We start from the raw sequence: 19,131 nt of genomic DNA on the forward strand, positions 1-19,131 counted from the left end.
GGAGCCGAAATACTTGCCTTAGAACAATCACCAAATTTATAAAACTGAAAATTGACATAATCATCAATGTATCATTCAAATTGTGCAAGCGCTGACTACTGGTGGGTAGTATTCTCTGAATGAGGCTGATAGTCTACGAGCAGTGGCACACGTCTCTGGAATCAAAATGCCAGCTAGTACTGGAGCATAGGCTACAAGGCGGGTGGTCCAATGGGGGACTGACAGTCAACCTCCATAGTAATGAAATTCACTAAAAGGTACTAGAGTAAGGGAATAAATGGGTTGAATATCTAAACGTTTCAAAAGCTAAATTGGTTTTACTTCTTCTTGTAAATATTGGATGAAGAAATTTAAATTATTGATATATGAAATGAAATCTGTTCGGTTTTTTTTCAAAAGACTTTTAAAGAAAAATAGTTTAAACCAGTATTTTTCTAACTCATTCGTTTCAGTGCCAGATTTGTACTGTTTCTCTCTGTAAAAGTTAACTTTCGATTCCCATTTAATTATTGTTAGATTGGCAATTCGTTGCAATTTCTTGCTCATTTTCAAAACAAACTACCTACTAGTATATATGATAAATAAATTAGAGAGGGTTCAACAAATATGGATGGACCTTACGGATAGCCGGAAACATGTGATTGTATTCAAAAACCATATAAGTCAATCCCATGGTAAATGTTAAAATATATTAGGTAAACAGAAGTCTATAGAAAATTACTCAGAAAACTAGAGATTCTAGAACTCTATGGAACCAAACCGAAAGTGATGATCATGCCAAGTAAATATACGGTGATAAGTCGTATTCGGTGATATCTAGATCGAGGAAAAAGGGTATGGACTGTGGGTTAAATACATAATACCAAGTATTCTTGTCGGAGTAGATCACAACATTAAGTCAGTGTTGTTTCTACTTCTAGCAGTCTTGTTTGTCCTCTGTCCTAATAAACTACTTTTCGTTTCAAACTTACACATCCGATCACTTTTTAGTGATAAAGAATAACATTTACCGATGGCTGATGAATTTGGTAAGGTCTCAGGGTTAGACAAGAACATTCATCAATTCTATATTTTTATGAAGCGTTATGATAGAAAATGAGTCAGCAACGTCTTTTAACATAAGAAACACGGCGTGTGTCACCAAGAGCAAGACCAGCTGCATGACCCTTCCGGAGCAGCTGACTTCATCCCCGATTTTTTTTTTATTGAGGTCATTTTTGTCGAAGATATTTAGAACTTGGTTGTCTTTTGGTTGCTTTCTATCATATTTGTTTTCCTCTTATCGTTTTAAGTATAAATTAGGCCTTTGATTTTCTATTTCTGGATCGATACCACTTCTGATGAATGTTTCGTCCCGTGAGAGTATCACCAGTACAATAGTCCGCACTTTTGTGTTGACATGAAATATCATCGGTATGTTATTTTTCTGCTGTAATACTGATGATAAAATGTTCAATTACTTGAAATATATAGGTGTTTCTATCCCCTGGCATATATTGCCTCAGTCGTATTTGGCACAACTTTTCGGAATTTTCAGTTTTTGATGATCTTCAACTTGGTTTTTGATTTGGCCTTCCAACTGTTTTGAGCGCCACTGATGAGTCTGATGGAGACGAAACGCGTCTGGCGTAACATATTATAAGCCTGATTTCTTTTATGAGTTTTACATTTTTTCATCAAGGTACCTTTCATAATCTTACTATGCAATATGGGTCTTGCTTTTTGTTGAAGGCCTACGGTGATATATAGCTGTGTACATCCAAGTCCTTATGTCTTTCTTGTTTTTTTGTCTCAATGGCAATCACATCTTTTATATCGATATACAAATATTCCACAAGACGAAGGAATAGCAGCGTGTGAAGAGGTATGGAACAATCGCAGTGACAAAAATCCTCCAACTGAGTGCCTTGTTACACTTCTACAACTAATGCTGGAGAGCAACAACTTCTCTTTCAATGACAAACACTATCTACAGATGGACGGCACTAGTATGGGTACAAAAATGGCCCCGTCATATGCCAACATATTTATGGGCCAACTTGAAAAACGCCTCTTGGCTTGTGCTCCATACCAGCCATTATCATGGTTTTGATTTATTGGTGATATTGATTTTAAATGGACAGATTCACAAGACCATCTGAATGAATTTCTTGAACACTGTAACTCTTTCAACCATTCAATTAAATTTACACACAAAACATGAAAGGAGAAAATAACTTCCTTGATACTACGAGTTACATCCAGAACGGAACTATGATAATGGATCTTCATACGAAGAAAACAGACAAACATTAATTTCTCTCTCCTAAAAGTTGCCATCCCAGACCCTGCTCCGGTGGTATCCCTTTCAGTCAGGCATTGCGAATCAAGAGAATATAATCAACTGAAAATAAGCATCATGCTATACTTGGATAACTACGTTTAACATCTAGTTGTTCGAGGATACAATAACAACAGTATTGATACTGCTTTCGAAAAAGCAAACACTATTAACCGCATAGAACTTCTGGAGTACAACGATACGAATAAAGGAGTCAACAGAACACCTCTTGTATTCACTTACCATCCTGATTTTGAAAATGTTTCATCCATTGTTCGAAAGCATTGGAACATTATAGAAAATGACTCCAATTCCTCACCACCAGTCATGGCCTTCAGAAGAAATAAAAACATCCGTGACAAATTAGTGACAACTATTAACAAAGCAACCTACTCCACCTCCTGTTGCTACAAACATATTAGGAGAAGGAATTCTTTATGTTGTAAGACTGCCAATACTAGCAGTTCTTTCACCAGCTCCTTGATAAAGTACAAAGTTGAAGAGCATTGAGGACCCAAAATTCCTAAAGTGTTGCCTAATACAGTTTAGGTAATCTATTCCTGGGGTAGTAAATCCTTAGTATTTCGAAAAATTTCAAATTTCTGTAAACAGTTAATTTATAATTATGACCATATCAATGATAATTCTTGTCAGCACAGAAGTGATAACTACTGAGCTGGTGATACACTCGGAGAGAAAAACTCCACCAGCAGTAGCATTGACTTTCTCAACTTAGATATACTTTCTTTGCATACATTTATCGGTAAAGAGCATTGGAAACTAAATAATTTCGGAAAGATTTTTCCAAATACACCGTATTGTGTGTAGATAGTTTGTTACAGATGGTATTATACATATGGTGCTTCTACTAATTATTGTAGATAATAAGTTAGATGGTATTATACATTTGCCGATACTATAGATTGTGTAGATAGTTGGTTTCGGATGATATACACGAGTCGATACCACTGATTATGAGTAGATAGTTGGTTACAGATGATATACATGTGTTGATACCGCTGGTTGTGTGTAGATAGCTAGTTACATATGATATTATATACGTGTCGATACCACTGATTGTGTGTAGATAGTTGGTTCAGATTATATCATACACGTGTCGATACCACTGATTGCGGGTATAGAGGTGGGTATAGATGATATCTTAGACGTGTCGATACCACTGATTATGAGTAGATAGTTGGTTACAGATGATAAACATGTGTTGAAACCACTGATTGTGTGTAGATAGTTTGTTACAGATGATATAGATGTGTTGATACCACGGATTATGAGTAGATAGTTGGTTGCAAATGATATGCATGTGTTGATACCATCGATTGTGTGTAGATATAGTTGGTTACAGATGATATCATACATGTTTCGATGCCACTGATTGTGTGTAGATAGTTTGTTATAGATGATATCATACATGTTTCGATACCACTGATAGTGAGTAGATAGTTGGTTACAGATGATATCATACATATTTCGATGCCACTGATAGTGAGTAGATAGTTTGTTACAGATGTATACATGTGTTGATACCACCGATTGTGTGTAGATAGTTTGTTACAGATGATATCATACATGTTTCGATGCCACTGATTGTGTGTAGATAGTTTGTTACAGATGATATACATGCGTTGAAACCACTGATTGTGTGTAGATAGTTTGTTACAGATGATATATACATGTGTTGATACCACGGATTATGAGTAGATAGTTGGTTACAGATGATATCATACACATTACCGATACCACCGATTGTGTTTGGATAGTTGGTTACAGATGATATCAGACATGTTTCGATGCCAGTGATTGTGTGAAGATAGTTTGTTACAGATGATATCACACACGTTTCGATGCCACTGAGTGTGTGTAGATAGTTTGTTACAAATGATATCACACATGTTTCGATGCCACTTATTGTGTTTAGATAGTTGGTTACAGATGATATCACAAATGTTTCGATGCCACTGATTTTGTGCATATAGTTAGTTAGGTGATATCATACATTTTTCGATGCCACTGATTGTGTGTAGATAGTTTGTTACAGATGATATCACATATGTTTCGATGCCACTGATTGTGTTTAGATAGTTGGTTACAGATGATATCACATGTTTCGATGCTACTGATTTTGTGTAGATAGTTAGTTAGATGATATCACACATGTTTCGATGCCACTGATTGTGTTTGGATAGTTGGTTACAGACGATATCACACGTTTCGATGCCACTGATTGTGTTTGGATAGTTGGTTACAGACGACATCACACATGTTTCGATACCACTGATTGTGTGTAGATGGTTTGTTACAGACGATATCACACATGTTTCGATGCCAGTGATTGTGTGTAGATAGTTGATTACAGATGATATCACACACGTTTCGATACCACTGATAGTGAGTAGATAGTTGGTTACAGATGATATCATACATATTTCGATGCCACTGATAGTGAGTAGATAGTTTGTCACAGATATCACACGTTTCGATGCCACTGATTGTGTGTAGATAGTTAGTTAGATGATATCACACATGTTTCGATGCCACTGATTGTCTGTAGATAGTTTGTTACAGATATCACACATATGTTTCGATGCCACTGATTATGTATAGATAGTTTGTTACAGATGATATCACACATGTTTAGATACCACTGATTGTGTGTAGATAGTTTGTTACAGATGATATCACACGTTTCGATACCACTGATTGTGTGTAGATAGTTTGTTACAGATATCACACATATGTTTCGATGCCACTGATTATGTATAGATAGTTTGTTACAGATATCACACATATGTTTCGATGCCACTGATTATGTATAGATAGTTTGTTACCGATGATATCACATATGTTTCGATACCACTGATCGTGTGTAGATAGTTTGTTACAGATGATATACATGTTTCGATACCACTGATAGTGAGTAGATAGTTGGTTACAGATGATATCATACATATTTCGATGCCACTGATAGTGAGTAGATAGTTTGTTACAGATGTATACATGTGTTGATACCACCGATTGTGTGTAGATAGTTTGTTACAGATGATATCATACATGTTTCGATGCCACTGATTGTGTGTAGATAGTTTGTTACAGATGATATACATGCGTTGAAACCACTGATTGTGTGTAAATAGTTTGTTACAGATGATATATACATGTGTTGATACCACGGATTATGAGTAGATAGTTGGTTACAGATGATATCATACACATTACCGATACCACCGATTGTGTTTGGATAGTTGGTTACAGATGATATCAGACATGTTTCGATGCCAGTGATTGTGTGAAGATAGTTTGTTACAGATGATATCACACACGTTTCGATGCCACTGAGTGTGTGTAGATAGTTTGTTACAAATGATATCACACATGTTTCGATGCCACTTATTGTGTTTAGATAGTTGGTTACAGATGATATCACAAATGTTTCGATGCCACTGATTTTGTGCATATAGTTAGTTAGGTGATATCATACATTTTTCGATGCCACTGATTGTGTGTAGATAGTTTGTTACAGATGATATCACATATGTTTCGATGCTACTGATTGTGTTCAGATAGTTGGTTACAGATGATATCACAAATGTTTCGATGCCACTGATTTTGTGCATATAGTTAGTTAGGTGATATCATACATTTTTCGATGCCACTGATTGTGTGTAGATGGTTTGTTACAGATGATATCACATATGTTTCGATGCCACTGATTGTGTTCAGATAGTTGGTTACAGATGATATCACATGTTTCGATGCTACTGATTTTGTGTAGATAGTTAGTTAGATGATATCACACATGTTTCGATGACACTGATTGTGTTTGGATAGTTGGTTACAGACGACATCACACATGTTTCGATACCACTGATTGTGTGTAGATGGTTTGTTACAGACGATATCACACATGTTTCGATGCCAGTGATTGTGAGTAGATAGTTGGTTACAGATGATATCACACACGTTTCGATACCACTGATTGTGTGTAGATAGTTTGTTACAGATATCACACATGTTTCGATGCCAGTGATTGTGTGTAGATAGTTTTTTACAGATGATATCATACATGTTTCGATACCACTGATAGTGAGTAGATAGTTGGTTACAGATGATATTATACATATTTCGATGCCACTGATAGTGAGTAGATACTTTGTTACAGGTGTATACATGTGTTGATACCACCGATTGTGTGTAGATAGTTTGTTACAGATGATATCATACATGTTTCGATGCCACTGATTGTGTGTAGATAGTTTGTTACAGATGATATACATGCGTTGAAACCACTGATTGTGTGTAGATAGTTTGTTACAGATGATATATACATGTGTTGATACCACGGATTATGAGTAGATAGTTGGTTACAGATGATATCATACACATTACCGATACCACCGATTGTGTTTGGATAGTTGGTTACAGATGATATCAGACATGTTTCGATGCCAGTGATTGTGTGAAGATAGTTTGTTACAGATGATATCACACACGTTTCGATGCCACTGAGTGTGTGTAGATAGTTTGTTACAAATGATATCACACATGTTTCGATGCCACTTATTGTGTTTAGATAGTTGGTTACAGATGATATCACAAATGTTTCGATGCCACTGATTTTGTGCATATAGTTAGTTAGGTGATATCATACATTTTTCGATGCCACTGATTGTGTGTAGATAGTTTGTTACAGATGATATCACATATGTTTCGATGCCACTGATTGTGTTTAGATAGTTGGTTACAGATGATATCACATGTTTCGATGCTACTGATTTTGTGTAGATAGTTAGTTAGATGATATCACACATGTTTCGATGCCACTGACTGTGTTTGGATAGTTGGTTACAGACGATATCACACGTTTCGATGCCACTGATTGTGTTTGGATAGTTGGTTACAGACGACATCACACATGTTTCGATACCACTGATTGTGTGTAGATGGTTTGTTACAGACGATATCACACATGTTTCGATGCCAGTGATTGTGTGTAGATAGTTGATTACAGATGATATCACACACGTTTCGATACCACTGATAGTGAGTAGATAGTTGGTTACAGATGATATCATACATATTTCGATGCCACTGATAGTGAGTAGATAGTTTGTCACAGATATCACACGTTTCGATGCCACTGATTGTGTGTAGATAGTTAGTTAGATTATATCACACATGTTTCGATGCCACTGATTGTCTGTAGATAGTTTGTTACAGATATCACACATATGTTTCGATGCCACTGATTATGTATAGATAGTTTGTTACAGATGATATCACACATGTTTAGATACCACTGATTGTGTGTAGATAGTTTGTTACAGATGATATCACATGTTTCGATACCACTGATTGTGTGTAGATAGTTTGTTACAGATATCACACATATGTTTCGATGCCACTGATTATGTATAGATAGTTTGTTACAGATATCACACATATGTTTCGATGCCACTGATTATGTATAGATAGTTTGTTACCGATGATATCACATATGTTTCGATACCACTGATCGTGTGTAGATAGTTTGTTACAGATGATATACATGTGTTGATACCACTGATTGTGTGCAGATAGTTTGTTACAGATGATATCATACATGTGTTGATACCACGGATTGTGTGAAGATAGTTGGTACCATACATATAGTGCTTTTACTGATTATTGTAGATAATTAGTTAGATTGTATTATACATTTGTCGATACCACTGATTGTGTGTAGATAGTTTGTTACAGATGGTACCATACACGTGTTGATACCACGGATTTTAGGTAGAAACATGGTATTGTATATGTGTCGATACTACTGATTGTGTGTAGGAAGTTGATTACAGATAGAATCATGTGTTGCTTCCACTGATTATTGTATATAGTTGGTACCCGATGGTGTCATACATGTGTTGATTCCAGTGCAGCTATGTAGATAGATGGTAACAGATTGTATATATAATCATTTAAAGTTTTTGATTAAAGATTTAAGTTGACTTTTTTGTTTGTGAAATATTCAACTTTACTTTTATAGTGCAGTCTCCTCAAGTTAAAATAGGTGATTTTTTACATTTTATTCTGGAAGTTAGGTAAGGTTCTTTTTACTTTTAATATTCCTATATTTTTGTATTGGTCAGCATATCTGATTTAAAGACACATTCAGCTCAAACTATCCTTTGGTTTCTGATTTGGTCCTTGGTGTTTTCCCCTATTGAAAGTTATTTTTGAAATAAAAATAAATGTTTATGCTATGTATATTTTATTTGATGGATGGATAAATGGCTGTTTAACGTCCAGTGGCAAATTAAATGCATATTCAGGACAAGAAAATGGTAATTGATATGAATAAACCCCTGCTTTCAATGTACTAGACCCACACGCTGAGCCAGATTTTTAGCATGCTAACAGTCAGCACGAAGACATGTCATCCTAACAAGACAAATAATTCTGAATCCAAACCCAAGCATGTTTGTTCTTACTCCTAAATGATGCATGCTTAGTTGAGAAGGAGTAAATATCAATGTTTGACCCAGCTGGGGTTAGAAACCCATGACCTACATATGATCACAGAGGCAGTTTATTTTATTTGATGTTATGACAATCTTTAAATGGAGCAATAATGAAAACAACTACTTTCACTTTTATATTAACTTCATCAAACAAAACAAAACAATACAACGATCTTGGAAACATAAATAACATACAAGGAATAATCAATTTTATCTATATAACCAATATTAAGATCATGCTTGTCCTACCTTTTTTGCATATTTCACAAAGAAGTAATTTTGGTCCACCTTCTTTTATCTTAAATCCAGATGGACAGAAACTTTTTCAATCTTCCAGTGTTTTTATTCGTTGAATATTTAGGGAAATTTAAAAAAAAATAAAACATAAATAGAAGTCTTGGAAACAAGACTATATTCATCTTTCAAATGTTTAAAGCTTTATCTGACTAACTATCATATTTCACTTCAACACCGAAAAACGAAATTGGAAGTCAAAACAATTTATGGTCAAATTAATTACATGTATAATTATAGAGATTATAATGCCCTAATAAATTAATACATGTAGAATCAAAATTGGATAATGCTAAATGGAAACAAAAATTAATTTATCTTATAAAAATATTCAATGAGTATTTTGTAAAACATCATACACTGCTTACTAAAACGACAGACATTTCAAAAATTCAAATTTACCGCTACCACTGTAAAAATTGATAAAAAAAACCTATTAAACTAACACAATAAAAATTTGAACAAAATCATGTAAAATAAACAAATGAAGAATGTCATTGGGCATACTTTACAGTGGCAGGGGCAGATAAATGCACTTCTTAATTCACCTTTCAGAATTCAACACATTTTTTTCACCATGTTGCTTATAATAGCCATCTGAAATACACGGACATTGGTTGAATATATGGCTTTCTATCACCATTAATTGCATTATTTCACTATAATTTTCAAAGTTTGACTTCTAATCTTGAAGATTAAATTGCATTAACCCATTAACATGAAAACTTACTTAAAGGTCTTTCAACTAAAAACATTTTGAAGAAGAAAAAAAAGTGAAATTATCCCCTCTTTGTTCGAAAATTTTATTTTTCCAGAAAAGGATTGATATTTGTCTATATTTCGACATTTATTTAGTTTGGCATTTTTACAGAAAACAATATAACTTATCCTTTATTATCTTAGAAGAAAATTATTTGAAAGAACTAACATAAAAAAAGATAAATGCTTTTAAACATTTTCTCACACATTATGATTCAAATAACAGAAACTCAGATCTGTGCCAACTTGCAGGATTTATTGGGGATTTCCCCCATGTAAGGTGTTGACATGAATTTTGAAATTCTTTATCGTACAAACTGAAAACATCAAAACAGGCATTTAAATGAGTTAAAAGAGAGTTTGAGCACATACATACTTATTCAAACAATATAGTAGTAAATTAATGTATTTTAGCAGTTATCAAAACTTTATGGTCACGCCAAAAAAAAATCTGTTTCTTGCCTCCCTAAGGTAACTACTTTAAATTTTCATGCATACAGAGGCGGATTTAGGGGGCCCAGGGTGCCCTGCCCCCCTTTCATGGGAAAAATTTCGTGGTTGATAAATAAGGGAATCACTGAAGCGTGACTAAGCGGGTCCCCTCTTATGGCAGTCAGTGGGCCCCCCTTATGAAAATTTCTGGATCTGCCATTGGCATACACAACTTATTTATGGAAATAATTGTTTAAGCACCATTCAGTAGAAACATTTTTGTTTAAGCACCATTAAAGTCCAGAACATTTCCCTATGAAATTTATGAAAAATATATGTGAAGTTTGCGAGTTAAGGTGGATGGGGGGTCTTAATTAAAATCCATAGAATTTTTTAATAATTTGTCAAAATGTAGTTTTTATCATGCTTTTTTCCAAAATATAATAAAAAGTATGGGTCACCGGACTTTTTTTCACGCTACAGGTTCTGCAAAATTGTCAAATTTTGTATAGATGATGCATGGAAATCCAATTTTGTGTGATAAAAAGAAAACTACACCATAGAATTTTAAGATAAGATGTGATAAGATAGATCTTATAATATGCTTTCAAATCAGAAAAGAAAAAATGGGGTCACCGGACTTGTTTTCTTGCAACATATTAAAATAGGTAAATTCACAACACTTTCTATTATAAAAATTACTTTTTCTGAGTTATCTCCCCTACTATCGGAGTTACCTCCCCTTATGTGGCAAAATTGTAAAAAAATGAATCAAACAAAAACATTCTGTTTTTTAGAAAATACAGTCGTAAATATGATAAAACACATAATTTTCTATATTAACATGAAAAGTCTTACACATGAATTACATACAACTCTCAAAATTTGCACATTTCATTAAAGATCTAGACCAATTGTCATCTGCTACTTCAAAATCCAAGATGGAGGAAGACACCCCAGCCACCTTTACATTCCTGGAACCATAGGATTCCATTCATGTGTATCCTCATTAATATATATCACAGTGAAATCAACATAGTGTTTTAAAAGGCTACGTAAGTAGTTTCAGAACATGCTATATCAAAGTTTAAACCAAATGAAAATATTCTAACTGACTAATCACATTCAGGTTTTTGTAATTTAAATGTAAATTATATAAGAATTATTGATTAATTCTTCGCTTTATGATAGTTTGCACATCTTTATATAACAATAAACAAAGGAAAATCTTAGACAGCAGCAACATAAATGTTAAGTATTGTTGTGACTATTTTATATGGAAAAGCTTCAGAATCTGGCAAGTCATATGAAACGAGTTTCTTGTAATTTTAATGTTTATCGAAATTATTAAACAAATGCATTCTTATATGCTAAACTAGTTTGTTGCCGAAGTTTACCGGATCGTGACACTGATAATCAATCAACACAGAGCATGTGGAGCCCTTGACAAATAAGTGAATAGACCCATATTATTTTTTTAATATTTTCCATACGTTCTCATTTGCTGAATTAAACTTTTCCTTAACAGTTGTTAAATGATTTGTTGTATTAAATTTGTTCTTTGAGAATCAGTCATTACGATTTACCTACCAGTGCATGTTTGTTTACATTCTTTAATCACAGTTTTCCCCTTGCACTTGCACTGTGCGGTGGCTGAAATTCTAATGAGAGGTCTCATAGTTAAGGTCACTGCATACAGGAAAAGATCAGTGAATTACCCGGTAGGTGTACGGGAAGGCAATAATTCAATAGCAGTACATTTATGAAGATTTTGATAATATAAAGGATTTTCTTTTACAAGAAAGTTTACGTAAACTTGTTTTATAGTAAAATTTAGCCATTCAAGTTAGTATATAATACAATTTCAACTTTATTTTTATTAGAAGTTTCATATGACTTTAAAATAGTAAAAGTAGCATGGTTAAACTTGGATCGAGTATAGTACAATAGTGCAACTGTAGGTATTGTCATACACTGACATTAAAAGTAATCAGTTGATTTGCTGAGCTCATCAAACATGTCAAATGACTTTTCATCAATTGCAAATGAACTTTTTTGTCACAGGCACATTTTAAATAAAATTTGGATTTTCAAATGTTTTGCATCACTAAAGAGACATTTTATGTTGAAATGTGCATCTGGTGCATCTGGTGTGGTAAAATTGGTACTGTTTGCTACTATAAGCATACAGTACACTGTAATCATTTTCCCTTAAATTTAACAAGTTTTGAAACAATAACAAAATTTAACATTTATATTACATTAAACATATGTTATAATTGTTAAATACATTACTGTGAAATATTGGAAAATTGTCAATATAGAATGCTCATTTATCAGAAAACTACTCAAAATCCTGAATAAGATATAGTAATAAATAAAAAACAGCTTGAATTCTTCCTGAAACATTTATAGCTAGTGAAAACTATCTTCACTGTTGAACATTTGTTCTGCTTTAAACTATTCTGTCAGACAACTTTTTAAATCTCCTGAGCCTTTTAACTTACATTGTAGATATAACTGCAAAAACATTGGATAAGAAATTGATCATTTATATATATGTACCATTATTCCAAAAAGGCTGTTCTTATTCCTCCATTTATTTTTAAATTACATGTAATTAATTGTTTTGAAACTTCAAAAATGTTTGGTATATAAAATTGAATATTAAGTACATAAAAGCTGTGCTGACAGGAGTAAAAGACAAGATAATATCAGTCTTGTCTTAGTGAGAGATTGTATTATTGGTCCTCTGTCTTGTGGATATGTAAAAATAATATAAACTAACACTGTTCTAACCAATATGCCATAGGAAATATATGTGCAGTTTCATAACTATTACTATAGTTCAGTTTCTTATCCTAATTAAAAAAAAGAGAAAACGTTAACTTCCCCTTACATGTAGTACATAAATGACAAATATACAGTAGAAGACTATGGACTATTACAAGCAGTTACATATCGTATATATATCATTACATGTATCTATTGCATATATGGTACATGAAGTTGTAGTGCACTTGTATACATCATTACATGTATAAACTATACCTACATGTACATGTACCGGTATATCATTTAAATATTTTCTTAATTGTTTTGTTGTTGATGAGACTTTTCTTGACATTATGCACATAAGACAAACAGCTCATTATCCTTGCCACTTCACTGAGCATGGGAATAACTCTGATGTACATTTTTGTAACTCCTTGCTTTAATTTGAGGAGAGGGGGGTGAAAAATATAAAAAGTAATGAAACCGTTAGTACATTAAGGCAGTCTTTAGTACCTAATGGCACTGTCCATCTTGTACTTAAATTCTTTCGATTCAAATGATTTTCCCATTTATCAAAAGCTATATACAGTACACACAGAGAGTACTGATTCTCATACTCCAAACACTGTGTAAAAACTTGGTGTCACACCAAGAAACTCCAGCAACTCTCTCCAAATCTTTGGAGGAAATTGGGAGAAACTTGGAGTAATTCCTCCCTAAAACTCCTTAATTGTTTATTACCTTGGTGTCTTTCCTCCCAACACCATGATTTTTATTGCTATAATTACCTTTGAAGTGTGCCAGTAGTTGTTGACTTCAATAAACATTTCTTAAGTTTCCTGTCATTAAATGGCAGTCACATTGAAATGATTTGTAAAATTTGAAGTACATCAAATTTATATAGAAAATATTAAAATGTCACATGTTTATATAAGATGATTATAATTATTGGAATTTAAGACATGTTTTACTGAATTTATTCAATCTTTCTTTTAGATTTAAATGTAAACTAATGGAGGAATTCTAAAATTTCAATTTTTTTTCAGACATTTATATTTGTTTTTATCATTAAATATTTTTTATAACCTGACTACAAATAAAACTAGTCATTCTTGATAATGTACAAATGATGTAAGAAAGTTAATAATTTTCCAATCTTATAAGATAAACAAAAACAAATATCAATACATATTTTATATAAATTTTAAAATTTCATTTCATTACCTTTTAAATTATTTCAGAAATAAAACTTAAAGATATATTTCAATAGGATGAAGTAATTAGAATAGTTGACCTGTAATTACCTGTCAATGTCAGACCATAGTCATGCTTTGTTGATTTTTATTACTTTTACCTGCAATCAACAAGTCATAAAATCCTCCCAGATGGGAGTAATTACTTGGAGTTTTTTGGGAGAGAAATCTGTGTTTCACAGTGTGACACTGTGTTACACCAGAATCAGTGTTGGGAGTATGAGAATATGTCCTCTCTGTGTGTACTGTATATATATAATATATATATATACAATGTACATGCATGAATATACAAGAAATATAAAGAAAAAGAGGGTTTCTTAACCAAAACTTCCATTCATATTTTCATATTAAAATAAATCTGGACTATATAAAAACATATATTATAAGGAGTTGTACACTTTGCAATGCTTTGTGGCTTACAAAAAATTATTACAATTGTAAAGCCTTAGTCATATTAATGATTACCATGATCATGTATTATGATGATCATGATGGCCATAAATCATTCTTTGAAACTTATCTACATTGTAAAATAAAGGAAATACATGCAAATTTGTGTATGTTACATGTAGGTACACTGTACACATGTGCATGAACATCATACATTGTATGCATTCAAAAATATCTAAAAAATATTTGAAACCATATACATGTATGCCCAATTCTAGCAACCACGAAAACAGCCCTGTGATAAACATCAGCATGTTCAAATGAAAAGCTTGTACATCATGAAATTTTTTCAAAAATGTTTAATTTCTTATCAAAAATTAGTAGTGTACAATTTACTTGGTCTAACACTGTCACACCAAACAATGTTTAACAGTCCAGTTAAATGGGAAAAAAACATTTAAAAAAACCCATCTCAATTTAATTAGGGGAACTATTTTTTTTTTACATTCATACATGTAGTTAGGTCTCAAATTTATCCTCAACTGATTTTGTTCTTTAACAATCGAAAGCTAGTGCCACAAATAAACTACTGATCTTTTAAACTTATCATTCACACCTCAATCTATACAATCTATATCACGTTCAGCTTCTACATAGAAATTTTTCACATAATCTGTGTCAAAGAAAACTACAATTATAGAAATATCATCACGATAGCTTCTTGCAATATCATCATGCAAAGACAACATAGTCGACAGTCTTCCATGTTCTGGACCCAGAGCATTTCTCATCAAGTGTGTCGCAACATTGTCATCAGTTGGCACATTAGACAGATGAGATTTTCTTTGTCTGAGACGTTGATTGATTTCTTTTATAGTGCGACCCTTAATATCAAAATTTGGATCCACCAGTACCTGTTTTCCTTCCATATGTCCTGCTACCAGTTTGACAACTTTTTCAGGCGGAATCATGTCATACAGACCATCTGATGCAATAACTAAAAATTTATCTTTAGGAGTTAATTTACGGTGAATGATTTCTGGCTCTGCTGTCAGGTAAGGTGGTGTTATGTAATGTTCATGCATCAAAACTTCACTGTATACATTGAAATTAGGGTGCTGCTTGAAAAGTTTCAGATATTGATTACGTTCCTTAACAGACCACTTATACATCATGTCTCCAAATGCCCTTAATGGTGCTAAACTGCCAAAGAGACGACCCCCTTTGATCACATGGGAAGATTCATTGGGATGGCTGTTTAAAACTCTTCTCACTTCTTTTGAGTTGTAACCTGTGTGTGCATGTGACATTTCTACTGTATTCCAATGGTCCTTATCAACTTCAACTCCTAAAACTGCTTTACAGTCACCGGTGTTAGCAACATACAAATCTATATCATCAACCAATGCAATACAAGCACAAGACCCTGACAAACCATTTTCTAAAGCTTGATCATTTATGCTTAAGTCATGACCTACTGGCAAGCATTCTGACATGATGTCATGATCAAGACGGAGAAAAGCATGCCGCAAATGTTCTTCTACTGAGCATTCTTCAAAGTTTGCTAATGTTTCTTTGGCAAATTTAGCCAAGTTATCCTTGTATATTTGATCAAGCTCATGATTGAAGTACTGTGACTGATAAGGATACCAGTCTACAAGTTTGTCATGTCCATGGTTTTCACATGCAATGTCTTTCAAAATGTCTTGTGTTGACATTGAGACTGAAATATAGTTAAATAAACGTTCACTGAGAGCTTGAGAACATGAACTACCACCATGTCCATCATAAACTCCGAAAATGTACTTGTTTTTTTCTCCATGAGTCAACTTTGCTACCGTGTCACGATCTTCTATCGGTTTATTTGCTGGTAATTTATTCACTTCAAAGTTTTTAATAGGGCCATCTGCATCCACTGAAACTTCGTTTATTTTCAATATCGATGAGACTTGTTTTCGAGTCAACAATGCGACGTCTGAATTACTTAAATACCCATGCTTCTGTTTAAATTTTAAGAAAAATCTTCTAACGCTTTCAATTTGTCCTTTCGTATGAACTTGTTCAAAGTTTTGTGGGAAGACTTTTTTCTTTAAGCCTATGTCAATCCTCTTCAAAGGAAAAGTTCTTAGCATCCTGTTTTCCACAAAACATCTGACCACTCAATCTTGTCCTTTCGACCGCTTGTAAAACTTACTCGGGGGTTAGTCTCCCTTTAACTGGAGAATGCGGTAGCTAATCACTGATTAGAACTAACGGGTCTCACTAATTGCCGACAAGACGATTATATTTAGTGACAAGAAAACAAATATCGTCAAGAAATCTATATTAATCATTTTCATTATTTCATTATACTGATAGATGAAGAAAATAATCATTTTTAAAAAAATCGGGATGTACCTTTTGATCATTATCAAGAATATGTTGAAGTTTGTATTTACTTTTATCATGATGCACAATATACAAACTTTAAGCAGGAACATATATAGATATTCTGTTTCCAGCTTTAAGGTAATCAAAACAAAGATTTTCAACTTTCTTTAGAAGAATTTATTGAAACAAAAACAAAATATTGTTTCCTTAACTAACAGTGCAATTCATTGTTTTTGCCTAGGGTAATTCATAAATATAAGAATGGCGTTACGCGTGTCCCTAGTTTTATTGCTAAAATAAAATCCAATTAACAAGTTTAACTCAGTTTAACTAAGTACGCACGCCAGCCTATGCAATACCACGCGCTAGAATTATATACGATCATTGTAAATAGTGAACACCTGTTGTCGGAAAACTCAACATTGTCTTTTAAGATTTAAATATCGTTCAATGATGCAATACTGTACACATAATAAATGTATTTATCCTGCAATCAGCCAACTATTGTACAAATAACAGGTACACAAATAAATTTTTGCTTTATTTGTATTTCTACATGTACTTGTACAAATAAAGTCTCCTGTTACTCCTCTTCCATGTTGAGCAAGCGGTAATGTGGATATTTCTTTTTGCGTACCAGTTCATTTTGGGGTCCTCTTCGCGGTCCGCGTTTAAACTACGTCGATTTCTTTGAAAAATTAGAGACTATGATTTAGATTTTAACAACTAAAGTTTCAAGTGTTGGGTGTAAATTTCAGGATAAAAACAATATATATGTACATTGTCGGAAAATATAAAATTTATTTGTACTCGCTGCGAAACAGGAGAAAAGCTCGGCGAGCCTCACTTTTCGTCCTGTTTCTAAAGCTCATACAAATAAATTTGATATTTTCCGACAATGTACATATATTGTATATGAACACAAATAATTCTATTTGCATGCAGTTTTATATTTATTCTTTAATGTTCAAATTTCTGTTTCAGCTCTGTAATTATTTCCCCATAAATGTTGACAAGGATAGTTTTCAAAAATTTATAAGATAACTTTAATTGAAACATATAAATATTCTAAAATGCTGTTAAAATTGATATGAAAATCATGCACGTGTATATGGGTGTTGCTAAACGGCGGAAACGGAATACGGAACATATATGTCAATGTTTTTTTTTTGTTTCCGTTTTCGTTCCGTATTCCGTTTCCGCCGTTTAGCAACACCCCGTGTATATATGTCTCTGATTATAGTAGTCTCGGTAATAAAAAGGATTTATGTAGTCTTACTATCTAAATGCTTGGTAATGCATTATTAACATTTTTATTATTTTGAACATGAAGCAATTCCGGTGGGTCTTTTCACCACCGAACACCACCGCACACCGCCGAACACCACCGAACACCCCAAAAATTATTTTTTTTATCTCTTATTGTTATAAATGTGACCTAAATATAATATTTGAGTTATTAATTCAACAAATAATAAGGTTAAGAGAACAAATATCTACATCGAACAGAAAAGAAGAGTCTATGACACTACAACTCAGCAAACCACCACCGGACACCTCAAATAATTTTTTCTTCTTCATTTTTTTCCTTCTTTTATAAAATAGTTATTACAATAATAAGAAAAGAGACATGAACAAATGTTAAATATTTCGAATAACTAATATCCTTCAGAAGTAATTGATGTCAAATGATTCTTATACACACACAATGTAATCCGGAAAAATAGTGATGGATCCGGAGACGTTTTTCTTGATATTGATTATTTATGATAATCGACTTTAAACAGAAAAATGATGCACATTAACATCTAAAAATTTGTTAAATTAGACGTAATTTAATTTATTTTACCGTTTTATTGTATACAAAATCACTGATTTTCTTAGTGGTTGATGGTTTTTTTTTGGGTGTTCGGCGGTGTGCGGTGGTGTTCGGTGGTGAAAAGACCCACCCGAAGCAATTATGTGCGTTTTTGATGGTATTTGTGTGTTTTGGTACTTGGACGTTGTTTGAGTGGTTCTT

At 33.1% G+C, this 19,131-nt stretch overlaps 1 protein-coding gene across 1 annotated transcript; it reads right to left on the reverse strand.

Annotated features, from left to right (window-relative positions):
• Positions 1 to 14,959: 14,959 nt before the first annotated feature.
• Positions 14,960 to 16,935, reverse strand: LOC127700603 (pyruvate dehydrogenase [acetyl-transferring]-phosphatase 1, mitochondrial-like). The gene has a single exon (XM_052204153.1). The coding sequence runs from the start codon at positions 16,871 to 16,873 to the stop codon at positions 15,359 to 15,361; it is 1,515 nt and encodes a 504-aa protein (XP_052060113.1). The 5' UTR covers positions 16,874 to 16,935; the 3' UTR covers positions 14,960 to 15,358.
• Between the last annotated feature and the right edge of the window lie 2,196 nt (positions 16,936 to 19,131).

The sequence above is a fragment of the Mytilus californianus genome, unplaced genomic scaffold (assembly GCF_021869535.1).
Source record: "Mytilus californianus isolate M0D057914Y unplaced genomic scaffold, xbMytCali1.0.p SCAF_5, whole genome shotgun sequence".
NCBI classification, from domain to species: Eukaryota; Metazoa; Mollusca; class Bivalvia; order Mytilida; family Mytilidae; genus Mytilus; species Mytilus californianus.

Coding starts and splice junctions, on each gene's coding strand:
- LOC127700603 (XM_052204153.1), bottom strand. CDS start 16,873: ATGCTAAGAACTTTTCCTTTGAAGAGGATTGACATAGGCTTAAAGAAA.